The 20858-nt window shown below is 31.9% G+C and overlaps 3 protein-coding genes and 1 long non-coding RNA gene across 20 annotated transcripts in view; 2 read left to right on the forward strand and 2 right to left on the reverse strand.

Annotated features, from left to right (window-relative positions):
* The first annotated feature begins 760 nt into the window (after positions 1-760).
* On the forward strand, positions 761-3399 carry LOC122566799 (glutathione S-transferase-like). Its single transcript, XM_043724563.1, has 4 exons — positions 761-887; positions 1827-1963; positions 2367-2534; positions 2791-3399. The coding sequence occupies exons 2-4, from the start codon at positions 1831-1833 to the stop codon at positions 3096-3098; spliced, it is 609 nt and encodes a 202-aa protein (XP_043580498.1). The 5' UTR covers positions 761-887; positions 1827-1830; the 3' UTR covers positions 3099-3399.
* LOC122566804 lies at positions 3243-5822 on the reverse strand. The gene is made up of 2 exons (XR_006316626.1): positions 5685-5822; positions 3243-3654 (listed from the first exon to the last, which is right to left on the reverse strand). It is a non-coding gene; the product is annotated as an uncharacterized LOC122566804 (long non-coding RNA).
* A 105-nt stretch (positions 5823-5927) lies between these two features.
* Positions 5928-9681, forward strand: LOC122566800 (glutathione S-transferase-like). Its single transcript, XM_043724564.1, has 5 exons — positions 5928-6065; positions 7923-8058; positions 8502-8669; positions 8852-8988; positions 9308-9681. Exons 2-5 carry the CDS (start codon positions 7926-7928, stop codon positions 9473-9475), a joined length of 606 nt encoding a protein of 201 aa, XP_043580499.1. The 5' UTR covers positions 5928-6065; positions 7923-7925; the 3' UTR covers positions 9476-9681.
* The window catches only part of LOC122566790 (pyrokinin-1 receptor-like), a 34191-nt gene continuing 22830 nt past the window's right edge, over positions 9498-20858 (reverse strand). For all 17 annotated transcript variants that reach the window (XM_043724545.1, XM_043724544.1, XM_043724542.1 and 14 more), the window contains 3 exons: positions 12284-12498; positions 11267-11657; positions 9498-10740 (listed from right to left, as the gene is read on the reverse strand). In XM_043724545.1, coding sequence (XP_043580480.1) covers positions 10493-10740; positions 11267-11657; positions 12284-12498 — 854 coding nt within the window. In that variant the 3' untranslated portion in view covers positions 9498-10492. The remainder of the gene's footprint in view (positions 10741-11266; positions 11658-12283; positions 12499-20858) is intronic.

Genomic DNA, 20858 nt, shown 5'->3' on the forward strand with positions numbered 1-20858 from the left:
ATATTATTTTCCTTACCTTTTTATATTTTTCTACTACATAGAAGAATACTAGTTTAATCGCAATATATTCTATGTAGATGTAAAAGAATTTCATCTGTGGTATAATCTTTCTATTTCATTTATCGACAGAAGTATTTAACTACTGCTGATAACAAAGCGATCGTGATTAACAGATATTTTGCCAATCACCACATATGATCATGATTGATAAAAATAGAAAATTTCATATAATATCATTGCTAATTTAATCACCTAAATCAACATTGAAAATAAATAATTTTCTTTTATGCAAATCAATAAAAAATCTAATAACATAAATTTATATATTTCCTATTTCCCAGCCCCCAGTTTTATAGATTTTTCGATCTTCTGTACTATTTTTATCCATTTTATTTTTCCTTACATGAGATTATTGTAAATTTAATATCATTTATTCGTAATATTTGTTATTTATCTTTCCTTGAATTTGAAATTTCGCGCTTCAATGTTGTGTATAGTTCGACGCTTTATCTAATGATGCTATACTAGTTTATGAATACATACATAATCGTTAAAGAATCTATAAGCCTTAATGGTTTGTTTTTACTAATTTTTGTTACAGAAAACATGTTCTCATAAATCAAGATAATTTTCAACTTTAATTTATCGAAATTTATTAACGCTAAACTATAAATCGTTCAATGGATCTTTCCGGATGTTTTTATGTAGCCATAATTTCACATATCAGCACAGCTCCACCAATAGGATAGGAGTTACGTGGTAGCAATAGAGGGGAAGAAGAATATATAGAGATCTGAAGGTTACTTTTGTCACATTCAAGTTTTCATTAACCGGCTTAGAAATTTTGTGTGCTTGTTTCGACTCTGAAGTTTAAAAAAAAAAAAATTGTAAGTAAATAAAAATTATATCCTGAGTCGAAGTTTCTCTTATAATAAACCGTTTAAAAACTATGCTTTGTATGTTTCTTCCTTATTCATAATTAAATAATAAACATGAAATGCTTGTACAGAAAGCCGGCTTCGTTCAATTAACCGAACAGCAGATGATTTAAAAATTAGTAGTTGAAAAAAATAAATGTTATTAAATTTTCATAATCGATCGATAAATTTAAGTATACAATTACAAAATGTTTCTTCTTTATTGATAATTAAATAGTAAACATAAGATACTTGTACAGAAAGTCGGCGCGTCATTCAATTAATCGAACAGCAGATGATTTCAAAATTAGTAGTTGAAAGAAATAAATGTTATTATATGTTCATAATTGATCGATAAATTTAAGTATGCAATTAGAAAATGTTTCTTAAATCTGGAAGAATATATAGTCATGCTGAATGTTTTATAGTTACGAAAGTTGTATACATACATACATTGTACATACGACTAGTAATGGTACTAAATTACTGTTAGGGGGTCTTGGATGTATAGAACCATATGGTCAAATTAATACTAGAGATAACGAATCGCGCGAATGTAATTAATATTTTCAAATGCGTTATTTGCATTAATTGGTAGCTTTCTTATAAACTTTTTTATAAACAATTTCATTATTATAGAAAAAAGAAAAATGTAATATGTCTATCCTACTTCAATAGAAAGTGCAATATTTTGTTATAATATTTGGCGCAATTTTATACATTATTACATCCAAAAATAATATTCTTTTTATATCTAAGCTATATTAAAATATAAAGATACAAATAGCTATGCGAGTAGTTACTAGTTGTTGCTTTTGATTTAAATTCTCTTATACTTCATAATTTATGTAATATAATTTTTGTCATTAATGATTCTTTGTTTTTACTTTGTGTATCTTATACTTCCAGCAAGATGCCGCTCTATAGATTGACTTACTTCCCAGTTACGGCATTGGCAGAACCAATCCGTTTTCTCTTCAGTTATGCTGGTACTCCATTTGATGATGAACGTATCAGCAAAGACGTCTGGCCAGAAATAAAGCCCTGTAAGCTTTAAAATTTAAAGAAATTCTGTTTCTAAATCCTATCTTTCCTAATTTAACTAAAGTAGCTAAATAAAGTAGAACACAATTATGCAGAGTATAACAGAGATTATTGTTTACTCTTCATTGCTCTATAAGATATGTGGGAAAACAATAGGTATTGTTAAGGAGACAATACCCTTTGTTCGCTGGTAAATTACCAATAAATTAAATTTATCTTTCCAAAACAGATAACAGGAAGCTAGATATTTAAAGAAGCAACATAATCTATTATGATAAACTGAGGAAATTAATTATATTTGTTTATATTAATTAGAATTAATGATTTTCAATTTTAGAAATACGTTTGGAAAAATAAACTGTTTATTTGATAGAATCTTTGATTCTATTAGTTGTATGTTTTTAGTGACTCCTTATGGTCAGCTTCCTATGCTCGTAGCTGATAGAAGGAAGGTTGCTCAGTCTACAGCTATTTGTCGTTACTTAGCCAAACAATATGGCTTAGCTGGAAAGAATGACTGGGAAGCTCTTCATATTGATGCCACTGTTGATACTATTCATGATATTCGTCATAGTGAGTATTAGAGCTGTTTTGCATAAAACTTATAAGAGTCTTGATAACAAATAGTACATATGTGTTCAGGTATTTATTAGTTGAAATCTGATTTAATATTTGATTTAATCGAACAATAAACATATGTCAACAATAGAAGACAAAGGATTAAAAAGGATTGTAATTCTATCTTCAGTATCATTTAAATTTTGCACAACACTGTATTCAAATTAGTATAACATTAGCGAATAGTGTTTAATTGAAAACAAATTTTCAGAACTTGCCTCCTTCCACTATGAGGAGGACGAGAAGGTCAAAGCTACAAAACGCAAGGCTGCTGAAGAGACGCTACCGTTTATTTTAGAACGTTTGGACCAGCAAGTGAAGGAAAATGACGGCTACTTCCACAACGGTACTCTCTCCTGGGCTGATTTAACATTCGTTGCTCTGCTCAGTTATTTTAACTTTATGTACAAGTCTGATCTGATCACAAATTACGACAATCTGAAGCTACTGGAGGGAAAGGTCCTCAATCTGCCTAACATCAAAATCTGGATTGAGAGGCGCCCAGTTAGCGAATACTAAACTTCACGATTGCTTATGATTTTATAAGCATTTAAAGATTGCGGTCTTAGTGTGTTGAGAGAATGGAGGACGAATCGCGTTGTTGGAAGTTTATATGGAATATACTGATCGCTTTTAACATTCGTTAGTTCCAGTTATTACCGATATTTTTGTCATTTAATTAGGGTTTTCCCTTTAGATTACGTTGCGATAGAGAATTATTATTTCTGTATTCCTACAGAAACATACGAACTATATAAACTGTTGACACCATGTTGCGTTTTTGTATTACAGAGATAATAAAAAAACCATCAAAAGATCATTAATTATGTTTTTTATTATATTCATTAAGAATTGGAGATTACTTCCTTGGTGATCTTGATAATATCGTATTTTACAAATATTGGACAAAAAAAGTGTATGATAATTTTATTCAATACGTTATGAGTGTTGCTTTAAAAAAAATACGAGTTACGTATTTCTGCGAAAAAAGCATGGTTTTTATCGATACAATAATGTTGTTCTTCAGTTATCGTTTTAAAGTTGAGTACTTCGTTGATTCCACGAGAGAACTCGCCTACAACAAACAAGATACGACCGTGTGTAAAGTAATTAATCTGCCTGCTCGTTGCTAGCTACAGATAAGGCTTGCGTAAAAAAAGATATGCATTTCAGTTCATGTGGGATTATTTACACTTTGCAAGGCGGAGAATTACGTAGGAAGTCATTTTATAGATCAATAACTTAGTTAATAAAAGATCAAATTTTCATGTACATAAATGTAAGTAACGTTCAAGTATTAATCATTACATACAATTTTTGTATAATTCGATATCTTGGTCACTTACATCTTACAAATGATATATAGATAATATTTATGCGATAAATTGGAGCTATCTTTTAGTTAACGCCATCTTTTTTTTTTTTTTTTTGTTTTTTGTACTTTTACTATTCTTCCAAAGATATCAAAGGACCGATGATTTCAAATTAAACTAGAATTGCTTCGGTATATTGTCAATCAATGGCAATTTGTATTCACATCTATATCAAAGGAAAACCGATTGCAAAATTAATTACCCATGCAACTCCGCAATCTGAAACTATGTGTGATCGGCATTGAAGATGACAAATCTCAATGTTTAAAGCAGTACAAAAAAATGATAATTCAATTTCGCTTTATCAAACTGTACGAAATTTGTATACACATACGGAAAAAAAACGGAGTTCAAACATTAATCAGCATGAAGTATCGATAATTATTGCTGAGTAATTATTAGGATTAGATTTTTGGAGTATCGATCGTATGGAGTTTTAATTATCGGTTTTCGCAATTTATTGTTTTTCTAAATTATGTCTAAATGGTATCAGTTTTTGAATATTTTATAGTTTACACTCCAACATACTGACGTAAGCTATCGTAAATAATTGTAAATTATGCAATATCATTTTTTTATATTTCATAATCTCAATTTCGATCTATTTTCTGTACTTAACGTCCTTTTTTTATTGTTCGTGTACCGTCTTGTACGTTCTTCAAAAAATCTTAAGCTCGTGTTAATTCACGAATGTTATGCTTTATTTCAAAATATAAAACAAGAGAAAAAAAGTTAGTAAAATATCCTTAATGTTTTATTTTCACCCTACATTGATTTGTATAAGATTGCGCAATCGATATCTGGTAATTACTTATATTTTACTGTTTACTTAAAGAATCAGTCGATATTGCCTTATTTGGATACATATAAATAAATAGATAATGTTATCTTCAAATATTATTGCACGAGTGATAAAGTTAAAATCATCTTACAAGAGAATGACTGTACAAGATTCTTATTGACATTATTAATTCTAAAAATTTGGCCCGTATCGACAATTTTGTTTAGAAAGTCATCTCATTTCAACACGTGTCTCAACAGATCAATGTTATTTATCATTCTAACAAAACTTCTTGATCAAAATAAACGATTACGAGAACAATTATCTTGTTTTCTATCTCTTGTCTTTTTAAAGATTTATAATCTTTCGTGGCCTCATTTTTAACGACTTATAATCATTTCAGTTATTAATTATTAAATTATTATAACGATCAGCTTTAACTCCGAAATTTCTTGTAAAAATAAAGCTGAAGAATTTCAACCCGTTCAATAAACTTAATTTTTTTATAACATGAAAAGTATCATAAAATATCGAGATATCGTAAACGCGAAATCATTTTTCGTGAAGGACTTTAAAAGTTACCCTATGGGGTATAACATTGGGATATTGATTTATTGCTATCCCCATGACTTGCACAATTTTACCGCTCTAGAAACCCAACAATCTGACATTATGAAATAGGCTTAACCTAACCTCAATCTAGAAAGTGGCTGGTTAGATTATTGCAATTCGTCCAATTTTATTATTTACTGTTTTCAATTAAAAAGAGGGCACTGACTTTTCATCAAATTATAGTCAAAACATATTTCTTATCATCAACAATTTGTTAACTTTGAAATTAACCATCTTTCGCATAACTTATCGTTGTGTGCGCAATAAATAAATAATTTGCAATCTACTAGAAAATTTAGCCTTGCCGATGAAACCGAGCATAGAGAAGTGGAATCTTACCTCCCTTTTCAAACAATAACAGTCTTTTTAGCGGGCTAAACAATGTAATTACAATAAATATTGCTCGTAACCGTAACGGACGTCATTCAACGCCCCAATAGATCGTTTAGTTCATAAACTTTTTTTATGATACCCATTACGAAGTGATTTACTTATTAACAAAGCTGTGCCACGAAGGATGTTACTCTATCAAGGAATTCTAGTTGATTCTGCCATGTACGCTATCGCGATTTATCACACGAATATCATTCAGCATGGTGGGGGGGAACGATATTCTCGGAGGATTGCAAGAACTATTTATATGAAGCTCATGGTCGGTAATTCGAAGCAGTATTCTACGAGAGATCAACGCGTCTAGTTCACGTTCCAGTATAAAACATCGTAAGTCTTTTATGTCTCTATACCATTTTTCACGTGATAAAGGTTCTGTAAAACTGTTGTACTTTGATATATTCTCATCGTGGCAAATATAACATGACGCTTTATTTTCGAAATTTATTAATAGGTTATATTCTATTATAAATTAAGAATTAAATTAATTTGAAATTTCATTTAAATGCTGCTATTGCATGATAAATAATTTTCTTTTCAAACTTCAAATAATAATCGTATTCTCAAAGGAAGCTTTATAATTTGTACTCTCTCGACATTGACAGAAACCGAAGGTAATTTACTTCGCGAATGATGTTTGATTTTATATCATACAGTTGGAAGTCAAGAGTATTTCGTTGGATATATTGATCCATGTTCGTTTATCTGGAGAGAAGCGACAGGTTTCATTCAGATTCACTCTGAAGTTTCACACAACTCTCTTGCGCAATATTGCGCAATACGCTATCATGCCCTTAAAAAAGTAAGAAACTTGAAAATTTGATAAGTGTTCTCCAGTCTTTCTCCAAATTTCGTCTATTGTTTTTCTATGATTTCTAAATATCAGAGATAAAAAATAGACTGTTACATATATTTTATAAATTTTAAACAGACATTTTAATAAAATTAATAAATTAGTAAATGAGTTAAAATTGACGTTATAACTATAAATTATTGACGTTATAACTATAGTAATGTATGCATCAGCGTAAAAAAATGAATTTTATTAACCGGTTAGTCGTTATACACGTATGATTAACGGAACTAATGTTAGAGACGCGAACCTTCACTTCGCTAATCATGTTCAATGTCACGGGTAATAAACATGAATTTCAACGTAATAGTGAGTTGAAAACTACTAAGTACAAGGTTCCTTTTAGAAAATATTATTGAACGTTGCGCTGATTTGAAGTATTTAAACAATTAGAATCTCCTACTGTTAGACAGTTACACTTTGTCAGTTTGACGGTCAAGAGTTTATTTAAACTAACATTACCTTGTTTGTACGGTCGTGATTAAAAATTTCAATCAGTGGCTGAATTTCCATTCTTTTTTTATGCGAGAGCGTTGCAATTATATATATTTACAATCGAATTTTTCTTGTTCAAAGAGATCAACTTTGAATCTTCAACTTCTAAACCTGAGAATATTCAGTGCTTCAAATTTCCAATTTTACAAATATTACAATTTTTAAATATTTCAATTGCCAAGCACCACGAATTTCAAATATTACAATTTTTCGATTTCCTCAATCGTCATCCTTTTTAACTTTTTAACTTTTTAATTTTTATTTCAAAAATACTCGAAGTAGCGTTTCAGTGAAGTGCAGAGTATTATTCATAGATACCTTACATAAGACTTTATACAATTCGTAATATACGTTAGGTGTTTACCTTGCGAAGGTAACAATAGATAATCAGTGACGAGACTTAGATAGCAATATTATTATGCCATCAGAGATTGCGTGTTTCATATAACGTGAATCATGGCAAAAATATATCGGACGTACGAATAATACTACAACTCATGATATTATCAAAATAAAACTGTTCAGTTATCTACATATAAAGTTATATAAATAAATTTTAGAATATTATATATATGTTATATATATATTATATATATATATTATATATATGTTATATATATATTATATATATATATTATATATATGTTATATATATATTACACATATATTTGGAAATATTATTAAAAAATTTTCAAACTGATTTCTATTATAATGCGTACGATCTTGGATTAATTTCCCTCATGAGAATATAAACGAAGGATAACATTACTCTAGAAGCAAACTAATACAAAATAATATTAGAAAATCTTAGTACAACAAATTATGTTTGTTTAATACAGGAAATGCCCAGCTACAAATTGACTTATTTCAACATCACTGGCCTTGCTGAACCAATTAGGTTGGTTTTGCACCAAAGTGGAATTAAATTCGAGGATAGGAGGCTCACTCAGGATGAATGGCCGGAAGTTAAAAAAGGTAAAAATTCAATCTCATTTCGGAAGGACCAAGCCTACAAATCATTGGACATTTAATAAATTCAAAATTCTAATATATTAATTTTATACTTATCGTATGAAGTTTACGCTTTTCAATAGTTTATGTTACATTGTTATGTTATGTTATGTTTTAAGATACAAGTTCAGATTATATAAAAAATGTAATTTGACGAATACTTGGTTCAAAATTAATAAATGTCCAATGAGGTCTCGATGGAAATGTATAAATTTTTTTAAGACTTCCGTATAAACTATATAAATAACGATATCATATTTGACTCCTGTCGAAGATACGTAATCTCTACGCTATGTTTTCCAAAGAGAAAGTCAAGAGCTTTGATTTTGATAAATGTTTGAATTCCTCTGTTCACGCGTAATATTAATTAATGACTTGTTAATTATTGATGATCGCGAATATTTCAGGTATGCCACTTGGTCAAGTACCCGTCTTGGAAATCGACGGCAAGGCTTACTACCAATCGAAAGCAATCCTTCGTCTGCTCGCCAGGAAAAACAATCTCTATGGTTCCAACGATGAAGAAGCTTTCTTAATCGATGCCACCGTTGACACCATCGATGACGTGAGATCAGGTAGGCATCTATTACGTTGCGTTAACTCACTTTAACAATACTTGCTCTGTCATTCATTGATTTATGATTATTGTTTCTTTCAAATGAAGAACAGTCCACACAAAACATACGTATACTTGAAGAGAATATTTCGAATTTATGTTTTAATTTTTATATATCGATTTTGTATTTATAATTTATAGCATACTCTCAGTACCACTGGGAACAAGACCCTGGATACAAGGCCAAGCTGAAGACCAACGCTGACAACAAGCTTCCCATGCTCCATAAGTTGGATGAGCAGGTGAAGAGCAACGGAGGACACTTTGTCAATGGAAAGGTAATTGTTTATTTGTTTTGCAAAATCTAGAAATCAGCTGCTCAGGAGCTGTTTCTTCAGTAATTGACCACAAATTGGATAGTTGAAAAGAGTGATATTACTAAAGATTTTCTTTGTAATTTTGTAATTTTTGTTTCAATTATTGCTCTAAATTTGTAATCTTCGTCTTTATCTGAGTCTATTTTTCATCAATAATGAAAAGTAAAGTAAAAGTAAAAGAATTTACAAAAAGTAGGGTCGATTAATTTTTGACTTTCTTAATACCAGTTAAAGTAATTTTAAGATTATTTCTAAGTTATATTTTTAATTGTCGTTGTAGTTGACATGGGCCGACCTTTTCTATGCCGCACAATCGGAGACCTTGTCCAACATGCTGCAAACCGACATCAACAAAGATCACCCTGAATTGAAGAAATTGGTAGAGAAAGTCAGGTCACTACCCAACATCAAAGCTTATCTCGACAGCCGACCCAAAAGCATGTTTTAAGCTTAGAGACTTTCTATGTGCGTTAGAGTTCAACAGGACTCGTTGATTGGTTTATTTCTTTGCAAGTGCACTTGCAAATTCTTTTACATTTTATGTTTTATACAAATTTCACGTTACGTTTATAAAAGCATAGATGAGATAGATGAATGATTTTTACAAATTGTTATGTATGATACGAGTAGAAAAATAAATATCGCTTATATTTATTCAAGAGTTTTCCTTTTGTAATTGCGAAGCAGTGAACTTGTATTTTCAGTGAAATGAAGTACAAGAATGTACACAGCAAATTTCATAATTAATTACATAATCAATTCGCACTGTACTACTTATGAACGATGTTTCCTTAAAACATTACACGATCTCTATGACTTCCTGTAATTTCCAAACGACCTTGCTCTATGTTTAGTATCACTATAATAACATTTACCCTTAATTAAATCTGAAATCGTCTGAGATCGTTTTCACGGTATTATTCAATTTCTTCCTGTATCTATTCTTAGAAAATTTGTTTAAGCGCTGCTGTTTACGAAAAATGAACCATGAAATCGTTTTCTTACAGTTTTCACCGTTTCAGTGATTTATAATGATGTTTGCGTGCACGAAAAGGATCAATGAACACGAGGAAAGGGCGTATACAACACAGTAGTGTTAATTGCTAATATTAAATTTCGATGATCTTGGATCTTTTCAATGTGGGCGTTTTCGCAATACATTGGGGAAGCATTTATATCAGACTAATAATATGATTTACATCAGCTTGTTCGTAGATCCCCTGCTGTTCGGTTACAATGTAAGATTTACAAATATGCTTGCTCTTAAAAGACATACATATTCAGTATCTTTGTTAAATTTCAAGTCTTAAGTTCTTCTTTCTCAGATTCTCCTGACTGTTGCCTATAGAAGTTTGCATACACGTATTCTTACTTCAAAGCCTCAATTTCTCAACTTTTTTCTCTAGTTCATTAAGCATTTATGCTTCGCTCGTTCGACGAAGGGATGCTTTTCCTTAAACGAACGTTAAGTGATTAAGTCGCAGTTCAATTCACCCATGTATCGTGCCAATTCCATACCAGTAAACTCTGTCTCGTCATAGTCCTTTAGACTAGAGTTACTGATAGTGTTTGCACTCTCTATACTCGGATGACTTTGGAATCGCGGTGCCAACACTGTCCTCGTTTCCGGCTTTGGCGCTGAACTAGTTACGGTCTTCTGTTGAGGCGAAAATAGCTCTTTGGTTCCTAATCTCAATCTGCCGGCGAGTATTCCTGTTTAAAGAAAGTTAACAAAATTATAGCTTAGAAACTCGTAACTCGAAAGAGATTAATTATAATTTAAAAAGCTATAGCCTGTATCCAGCGAAATAATTCGTCAAAGAGCGAAAATATTTCATTTTTCCGATCGACAATTAAATATTATACTGTCTCTTTGATGTGGAAATAATTACGGCGATCGATGCTTAAGATCGTTACTTTCTTCGCCAATTCTTATATTATTAACCTTTATCGCGCGTTAACGTGACTATTACACGCTGATTGCGACGATCGTTAGCCGAAAGCCATGAACTTTGAATAGATTCGTCAATCTCTGATATTTGTAAATTACCGCTCATTTAAACGTAATCAATATTCGGTAAACGATCCAGGACTTCACCTGGACAACTTGAAGAATATTTCTACGCCCTTTTTACAATATCGTCACCAAATACCCATAGGTGACTTGGTTGATCTAACCGAGGCTTATGTATTCGTACAATCAAGAAAAATTAAAAATAAGAAATAAAATCTCACTTACCGAGCGTGACAACTCTCGGTGCTCTTTGAATGTTCACGTAAGTCGCAGTCACGTTATTGTTGCCTTCGTTGAAACTTTTACTAACGGACGACATCAGGGTAAACTGACTGGAGTTCGATCCTCTGGATACGCTTCTGCTGTACTCTCGATGATTGATCTTATTCGCCACACAGTTGGACTGGTTTCGTCTATTGTCCTTTCGACCGTTTATTGTATTGGTCGTTCTCAGCTTTTGGTTGTCGTCGCTGACGGAGATCGACGGCGAATTCTGACGATCATCCGTCTGCCTGAACGTGGACCTCGCATACCTCGAGAGGCTACTGCACGTCGGCTGCCGTGGTACTGACTTGCGGGAGGACCACTTCCGCCCGCAGTGATTCGGCAGCATTGACTGAAAGTTAACTTCAGTTTGTTTAACGCACTTTGTCAGACTCCATCGCAATCTTTTGGGGAGGGAGGGTGGGGGCTCGATTTTTTCTTAATTTTCAGATCTCTTTTGTAATTTTTACGTTTGTAATAGTATCTATTGTAATACTGTCATTTCTGTTTTTTCTTTTTTTTTCACTTATTATTTTCACAATTTGGGTGAAAAGTCGTTAATAGCGAGTTCCAGTTCTTTATATCTCTTCTTCTTATATTTTTGACGCTACAACGTTATTATCATTCGTTAATTACTATCTTCGTCGGTAGATTACTTGTACCGTCGATCGGTACAAGTAGCTTGTCGGAAAGAAAATTAACTTTGCACAGATTTTCTACTCGTTTGTACTATCTTAGATTTTTCAGGATCGTTGTAAAGCTCTGTAGTTCTCTACTTTAGAGATGCAGAGAAGAAAACATAGAGGATGCAAAGAAAAACCACGGAAATATTCATTTATAAAGTTAAAAACACAGTTAAAATGTAACAAGAATATACAAAGGTACATTCATTATTCGTTACCCTGGGAGATGATTGATAATTGAAACAGGGTCGTTGACAGGTAGATTTCGATTCAAAATTCTCAAGTGATAACTTACCTTGAAAGCATCCCTAAATTTGTTGGACATGATGTTGTAGAGCAGTGGATTCACTGTCGTGGAAAGGTAATAAAACACCCCGGACATGTACGTAAGGATAGTGTAGACTATTACTAACGCGTCTTTAGGTTCAGTCGTATTCTTTGCGTGCACAGCCAACAGCCTTTGAGCGTGGAACGGTGCCCAACAGACGAAGAACGCCACTACTACTGCAACTGCAACGATCAAATCGTTTCTGTTCCATTTTCTTTTCCTATAAATGCGTTTATTATTGGTATTTACAGCAGATAATTTTACAATCGGACGTATTAACCTATTAACCGGATGGTCTTTAAACGAAAAATTACGATTTTAAAGATAAAAATTAATAAAGATAAATTTTATTTTCATTGATGTTAATTTTAGTTCTTGCAGACGTGCATATGGCAGAGTTTATTTTTAACGAAAACGAAGCCACGTGTGAAAGAATAAAGGAACTTTCAAAATGAAGAAATTACGACGTCCACGAAAATTATTTGTTACGTCCAAAGAAATTATCAACCAAAATGACGAGTTAATTCGTCCTGCCCGGTTAATAGGTTGAGTCTCTCGAAGTATAAATTACAATTTACGATTCCATTGAAGTTTGTACTGTCTGTATTGGGAATTTTAGATCTGTATGGATTATCATTATTTAATTATTTGAGCATGTAATAAAATTATGAAAAATTCAAAATAAACATTCAAAAACGATCTATAAAATAATTATACCTTTATCCTTGAGATCTCCTACGTTGTTGGTATCGAATACAATAAATATATATACTTTTGACGTTTTGTAAATAAATATTAGTAATTCTGTTAGGTATGATAACATTTACAGTGTGAAATTTCTAATATTGTGGATAATATTATTATGGATGGAAAATCAAATATAAAAGTAGATATTTGTATAGCATAATTGAGATCATTTATAAATTCAAGTTTTTGGAAATAATTAAATTCCTATATTTGTCTATAATTTTAGATCCTGAAAATAATTAGTATCGTGATTAGTAATTCGCCACAAGCAATTTGTGTCGGTATTAAACTTCTCTTTAATTAAAGTATCGATAAGCTTCAAAGCAGATTTGCTTCGATAAATCCTTGAATTTTCGGAACTGTAATATTTTATGTAAATTTCGGAAGAATTTATGACAAACGATCGGACATTGATAATAGTATACAGGGTGCTTCAGTTATTTGGGGCCAAACGTTGTTAGCACAACCTTATGAGTCAAGATAAGGAGAAAACGTCACATAAATATATGCTATTAGAAGCATCGTTAAAAGAGTTACTTCAACGAGTAATGAGCGAGAACTTCAAAGAACAATAAATCCAATTTTATTGATTTTTTTATATCATTTCATGATTCATACTTTTTATCCTAATAACGTACGTTCGTTATTGCTTATTTTGTATATCGTTCTTTTTGGTCATAACTTTAGTTATCTATAACTGACTACCTATAATTTCCAGTGACATACGTTTATTGACATGTTTTTCTTATCTTGACCTACAGAACGTACTTTGACCGGGAGCAATTGGATCACTCTGTATATAAATGTAAAATTAAAAATAAAATAAATGGATATTAATAAAGAGGCAAAACAAAGTTGCTGTTTGCCTGTTTGGTAGATAAATCGATGAGCTTATAAGGTGACGTTAATAAACAGCACGGTAGGAAAATAAATTAAATTTTTTCAAATCGCGTCGGGGCCATTTGCCTTTATTCCCGATTTTTTAACGTTTCGATCTTCTGCATCTTTTCTGCTTACATTCGACATATTTCTCATGAAAAAAAGTAGACTCAAATAATTAATCATTAAATCTCGTGAATGATAACAAAGAGATATGATATTAATAATCTGTGAAATCTTTTATTCAACAAATAATTCGAAGGAAGTAATAAAATACTGCTAATTTAATTGCTTCCTCTTTTGAAGAGTGGATTTTCCCACGACCATTTTATTTGAAAGAAAATCTACAAGTATTTTAGTTTGATTCACTTTTTTATTATTCGCGTCGCTAAATCGCTAGTTCTTCGTTCACCGGAAGTTTCTTTTCAAATAAAGAGAGTTCTATGGCGAGCAGACAGAAGTAAATGTCTAGATTCCTTGAATAACTGAATATATATTAGATTCACGTCTGTGCACTTCTACCTTTTCGAAAGTGATCGATTCAGTCCGATTCAATGGACTATTAAGCGTTCGAAGGATCCTGTTTAATTCAAATACTTGAATACTAATGAACCGTAAAGATGTTCAGAATTGTTTGTAATTAGATAAACGTTGTACTGGATTAACGCATAATATGAAATATCGTTTTCCTAAATTAAAACGTCAATACCATTTAACAGGTACATTAGAACGTAACATATTTAATCTGATATTGACTTCGTAAGTAAACGATAAGATAAATAATATGATTTTATAAATAAATCTAATTTGATACATATTTGATCGTATATTTTTTATACAATTTTACGAATGTTTCCTTAATAATAAACAACATTCATTGCTTCGGATTTCTTAGAAACATCTGTTCTAGAATGAAAAAGTTATTAAAAAATATTGTTTCGTTACTTGGAAAGAATTTATTTGTTCAAAAATTGTTTTAGTTTTTGAACAAGAGAATCAGGAAGGATTCAAAGAATATTTTAATAAAGATTCCGATGTTTTAATCTTCGGAATTGTGTGGTCATTTTGACACACAAAATACAGCTTGGTTGCTTCCCTAATGAAAAGTCGCCAACCTTGAATTTCATGAACCTACGCTGAATTATTCCAATATTTACATAATCGTCCCCAAGTTGAGAATGTATGTATGCTTTCAACAAGTTTTGCAGTACTTTGACCAAGCTTAAACTCATATTTATATATCACGCGAATATTTTGATTATTCATAGTTGTGAATAACGAGGTTCTAACAATTTTATGATGAATTTCGTTAATATAAACCGTGTATTATAACTCGTTTCTCGTTCCTTAATACGAACGACGTTCAAATAAAACAATCGACAGCGGAATAAAATTTAGTTAATGGTATTGGCACAAATTCAAATGTTCGAATTGAAATTCACATTGAAATTCGAGAACGACATTTTTCATGCATATATGCACCAATTTAATATTTTTATAATGATAATGCACTGTATCTACATCTAAACTACATTGTATAAGAAAACATATTCTTCCAGATAAAATCTCTTCGGATAGGAAACAGTATACAGTTTATGATGGGCTGTTTCGAATCGGTGATTCGTGAAATAACAGATTTTGATAAGATGGAAATCGCTTCTACGTGTAAATTATTTATGGGAGATCAGAGGTTAGAATACGATATTGTTTTTGACCAAAAAACAATACGTATAACATACGAGTTATATAATTACGAGATACACAATTCATAGAATTACGACAGAGAATTTAAGTTTTTCTTTATAAACTGATTCTATTGTATACTCTAACCAAGTGTGAAATATTAAATAAAGTCAAAAATAATTTAAATTACCTCAAAATAGCTACGATTTTGGAAGAATAAATGATCCACTGTTTTGAATCAAATTGTTTAAAATCTGAACTAATATCCAGTTACTCGAAATCTTAGACGATTATACTTCTACTCTATGCATTCTTTGACTCATTGTCGAGTTAATCGTCCATTCTTTAAAAATATTTTAAATTTAAAAAGAACATTAATCGATTGATAAGCATCTTTTATTTCAATTTTACGTTGAAGTTCTTCTAAAAGGATCACTAAAGATCCTTCTGCTTATTGAAGTAGCAATAGAATTTGGATATGAAATTAAGGCCATTAAATCGTTTGAAAGATCAACTATGCTTCAGCATTAGTTGAAAGTTGCCGGTTTCGAAGCAACGACCTCGCGACCAAATATTCGTATTTCACAAAAAAATGTGGGCGCCCACATAATCTCCAGTCAACTCGTTTATCAAACAAGTAATCGGATCTCGTTCGTGAATTAAACAAAACCAGTGAACACGATGATTCAAGCGTTGTTTGCTTTCGAGTATTTTCGCATCCGTTTCGATGTAACTTATATAGTACAATCCATAATTTTTATCTTTCGTGAAAAATAATGCTGTTGTTGACACTTCGTTATTGCGTTTACAAACGACAACAATGTCTCTTTGAACATTTTATATTCGATATGAGATTTTCTACGAACATTTTATTACAGTCTTTGACCATTTCTTGCGTTCGGTTCATTACGTTTTATAAACAAAATTGGTCATGAAAAATAAAATGTACGAAACATTCTTTTGCATTCATACTTTTGCAACGAATGTTTCATTGAATTATGTGAATTTTGTAATTCATAATAAATTACAATCATTTCCCAAAAGCGATCTCGAACTCTTGATTTGTCAAAAACAGAAATTAACTTCCATTTCCTTATAAAACATATTTTTCGTTGCCATTGATAGCGACGCGACTCAAAAAATGTAAATTTTGGAAGGGAGGTTTTTCAAAATTTTCGAGGAAATCTTCGTGAGTCGTCTCAACGACATTAAAAGGCTGACTTAACACAAGATATGCCACCATTCGCGGAAGCAACACAACCTTCCGCAAAGGCAGCGTCACGAAACAACCGAAGATGAACCGAATGTTGTTGTAAAATCAAGCCCAGGTTGCATAAATAATAATTTTCCTCTCTGACGCAAAAACTGGTGGAATTATAAATATATCTTTCTACACGATGAAAGTAAAAAGATAATGTAGATCATCTATTCAGTAAAAGCAAATTTGAAGTTTTTCAAGTTCCCCTACTATCAATAATCAAACCAATGATCAAAATCTCGGATCAATGTAGATTCAACAATCCACGGCACTCCACAAATTCAATAATGTATAAATCACTTCACAGAAGCCATAAACTCTCTGAATTGCATCGTCCACTTTTCGATTCACCAGACATACAGATTACATTAGCTTATTTATCCCTCGAACGCTCGAGACTCGCGTGGAAAGACATCAAAGACGTTTTACTTCTGAAATGAAATTCCGATCGATTTTATCGACCTCGAAAGCTTTCTTCGCGTTCCAGTCTATCCTTCACTATCGTCTTTTGACGTCGTGGTTTCGCCAGTCGATCACTTTGCATAAAAAAAGGCCGCTTATCCATTATTCCCTGATCTTCGTGAACAGAATAAGATTGTACAGGCCATGGAAAACGCTGAGGAACAGGCGTTTCCGCAATAAATATCCAACAATCGTGTATGCACACGCATTTCCTCTGACACGTATTTATGCGTAGTGCTAGTCAAAAGATTGGAATGTTTTTTTAATTGTATTTTACTGATTTTTTTTGCTAATTTTATCGTTATTTTCGTATTGACGCAATAATCGTATCAATAGAAAAATGTTCTTTATCTTCATTTTAATATAGGGAAGAAGAGGAACTAAGTAGGAGAAGAAGAACTTTCGTGAAAGAATCTTGTGCAAATTATTTCTAAAAATTTTCTGATTCTACAGAACACACAGCGATTTTGACGTAAACACATGACATTTTCTTCGTATTCTGATAGATCGTCGTCTAAAGATTTTTCTAAACCAAGAAAATTCCATGTATGCGGACTACTTTCACAAAATTTTCGATTCTATCAAATACCTAACAATGTAAACTTCTCACCGGTAGCGTGTGCTCGTTTCTCGATACTCTATGGCATTGGAAGAATTGTAGCGAAAACTAGAAAGTTTTGTGTTACATTTAAGGGTATCGGTAAAGGCGAGACTCGAATTTTACGATCGATAGTGGGATGCTCGACGAAGCTGTTGTGCAACATGGAGAAATAAATTTCAGTGGGTTATTTTGAACGTTTATTGGACTGGTTTAAATTTTAAGAGTATTTTCCGCTGTTCGTTTCTGCCTTCTTCTCTCCGATTTATTTTCTTTCAGTTTAGATTTCCTTTTATTTCTATCACTATGAAAGAAGAAACCTTCGATTTTTAATTCCGAACGTTCAAATATAGGAACAACGACAATGTAATAGAAATATAATTGAGATATCGGTGTGTAAAGAATTATGATACGATAATAAATTATAAAATGACCAAACTAAAAATAAACTTCGAATCAAAGACGGAAGATCGCCATCGTAGGAACATCTATCGTTTAAGCGGACGTATCATGCGATGCGATATATTACCAACTCGAACGACACATTGTTGCTCGTCCATTTTCATGAACGATTTATCGTTTTCATTTGAATTTCAGTTTCTCCTATAAATAGACAATCGAGAGAATATCCGGATTCATTCAACTTTCAAGTAATATTCCCGTAACTACTTTTACGCAATTTCTCAGTCTCCTAATTAACGTTGGCTGTTTCGTGGCAGGATGTTTAGCGCGAGTCATTTAAAAAATACAGGCTGACATTTAAGACGCTGTAAACTGCGCCAAGTACAATAACGCTGTATATGAATTAAGGGAGAACGTGAGTTTGCAGTCGAGCATCAGGAGAATTTAAATGGACATAGAATTTTTATGTCTCTTAATAAAGGTACATCGTTCTACACGTTGGAGATTTTTCTTTTCCAGTTGAAGTAAAGAACGTGAAAGATGAGCTAGTAAGAAAAGTATAGAATTTTTGTCAACGATCCTAGTATAAGAATTGCGAGAATTCATATATCTGCAGGAAACATAATTTTTTCCCGTTGACGAAGATATCTTGTTTTACGAGTTAAACATTTTGTACGTCGAGTTAACGCAGAAGATAAATAACAAAAGATAAATAACCGACGTTGCAATGGAAAAGATGGAACAATGGGAATTTGATACAACAAATTTCGTAAGTTTTTTCAAACAAAAGTAGCAACTGAAGAATATTTTTCACCGTCGATGAAGATACCTGCTTTAATATGTTAGAGATTTGATTAAACTCAAAGTGGAAGGAAACTTAGAATCATGAGAATTTAATAAAAGTTCAGTAAATTGTTTGGCAATAACGATACAACACATTTATTTGCACGAAGAATTTCTTCCTTAGAAGATTTTCTGTAACAACGTCTAGATTTTTATCATTATAAATATCCTCACGAATTTTCTAATTAAATTTCCTCAATTGCAACGAACAGAAAACCTATTGCAAAATGGTTTCGAATCAATAACTAACTGTTCCAGAATCATAAATCTTTCACAGTCGTATAAATTTCCAAGCTTAATGCCCACTGTTCGCCTGAAAACATCTGCTCTTTGTTTAACTTGATTTTTCCGCTATCAAATGAAAGGAACAACGCGCTAGAGTGACTCGATTATTTCAATTGCGAGTTTCAAACGAGCTCGTCTTTCTCCGGCCAACTTTTCGCGAACACACGCCCAACTGTGCTTGTTTGCACGGCAAATATTTGACAGAGAATGATTTATACAGTCATGGAGAATGGCGACCAGCTGGACGTTGACCGTATTCGATTCTACGTCGTGCGAATCCAATCTACTAAATTGCAAAAATCGATATCGAGCAAATACATATGCACAAACTTTTCAATGTTAGTCTTCTGGTCTCTACTGGTGTTACCTTCGCGACACCGATGACGTGCGAATTATTTCATTCTTCCGTTGACATAAAAAGTAGAGAGTAACGAGTAATGGATATTCGATTTTTGAAAAAATAATTTAGTGGCAAGCATCCAAGCTTCGATGAAAAATATTCTTTCTAAGAAACAGTTTCAGTTGAGCAAAGTAAAGATAAGAATAAAATCATCGCATACTTAAATTGTTGTTCGACGGTAATTTAAAAAAATTAGGAACACGCGACAATTTGTAAAAATTCGAATTACACTTAAATCTATTTTTGTAAGCCACTTTAAATCGAGAAACTTTTATCCTGGACATATCAAACAATCCTTGCATCGGGAATTTCAATTGAAATAGAAACTAATCGGATGCCAATCGATTTGAAAAAAAAAAAAAAGAAGAAAAATAGAAACAAATTACGACAAGGGACGAGATCTAAATTGCCTTGTTCTTCCATATTGGATAGTTACTAAATGGAAAAATGATAGTTGATGCTTCCGCGCCAAGGGACCTTCATTTCGTGACAATATTTCACCTTTTCATCCGCGTGACACGTGAAAATCTATCGTACGGTCCGATTTCACATTTGATAGCCGGAATTTTTGTCGTGGTTATCTCTTCACTGGCGAATACATAGTGGATGAAGATAAGTAGTCCCCTAGAGCACTCGTAAATTTGGAAAGCTGACTTATCTGAGATTTCTCTGCCTTTTTGCTCATTTTTCATGAACTTTGTATCACGCCAGCCATTTTACAGCAACGACAAAATTTGATCAATGTTAAACGTTACCAATGGTGTATAAATAAATTTATTATATGTAAATGAACAGATAATAAATGAATTTATCTTCTCGTTTATTCTTCGCTAGAGACTAATGTAGTTACATTCAGACAAAGCAATATTTATAGAATAGCTAGAACAGATTTATAGTGAAATAAATTATTTGTAATAAATTAATCGCGAATCTTCTCAGACGAATCAGTGCAATTTATTATACACGGAATTAAGACCCGTCTCGT

Source organism: Bombus pyrosoma, linkage group LG4 (genome assembly GCF_014825855.1).
Source record: "Bombus pyrosoma isolate SC7728 linkage group LG4, ASM1482585v1, whole genome shotgun sequence".
NCBI classification, from domain to species: Eukaryota; Metazoa; Arthropoda; class Insecta; order Hymenoptera; family Apidae; genus Bombus; species Bombus pyrosoma.

What these genes read in the sequence shown, in the direction of transcription:
- LOC122566800 (XM_043724564.1), top strand. Translation starts at nt 7,926, where the DNA reads ATGCCCAGCTACAAATTGACTTATTTCAACATCACTGGCCTTGCTGAA. An exon ending in CATCGATGACGTGAGATCAG is followed by an intron (nt 8,670 to 8,851) that starts GTAGGCATCTAT and finishes TATAATTTATAG; the next exon opens with CATACTCTCAGTACCACTGG. An exon ending in GACACTTTGTCAATGGAAAG is followed by an intron (nt 8,989 to 9,307) that starts GTAATTGTTTAT and finishes TTGTCGTTGTAG; the next exon opens with TTGACATGGGCCGACCTTTT.
- LOC122566799 (XM_043724563.1), top strand. Translation starts at nt 1,831, where the DNA reads ATGCCGCTCTATAGATTGACTTACTTCCCAGTTACGGCATTGGCAGAA. An exon ending in CTGGCCAGAAATAAAGCCCT is followed by an intron (nt 1,964 to 2,366) that starts GTAAGCTTTAAA and finishes GTATGTTTTTAG; the next exon opens with TGACTCCTTATGGTCAGCTT. An exon ending in TATTCATGATATTCGTCATA is followed by an intron (nt 2,535 to 2,790) that starts GTGAGTATTAGA and finishes ACAAATTTTCAG; the next exon opens with AACTTGCCTCCTTCCACTAT.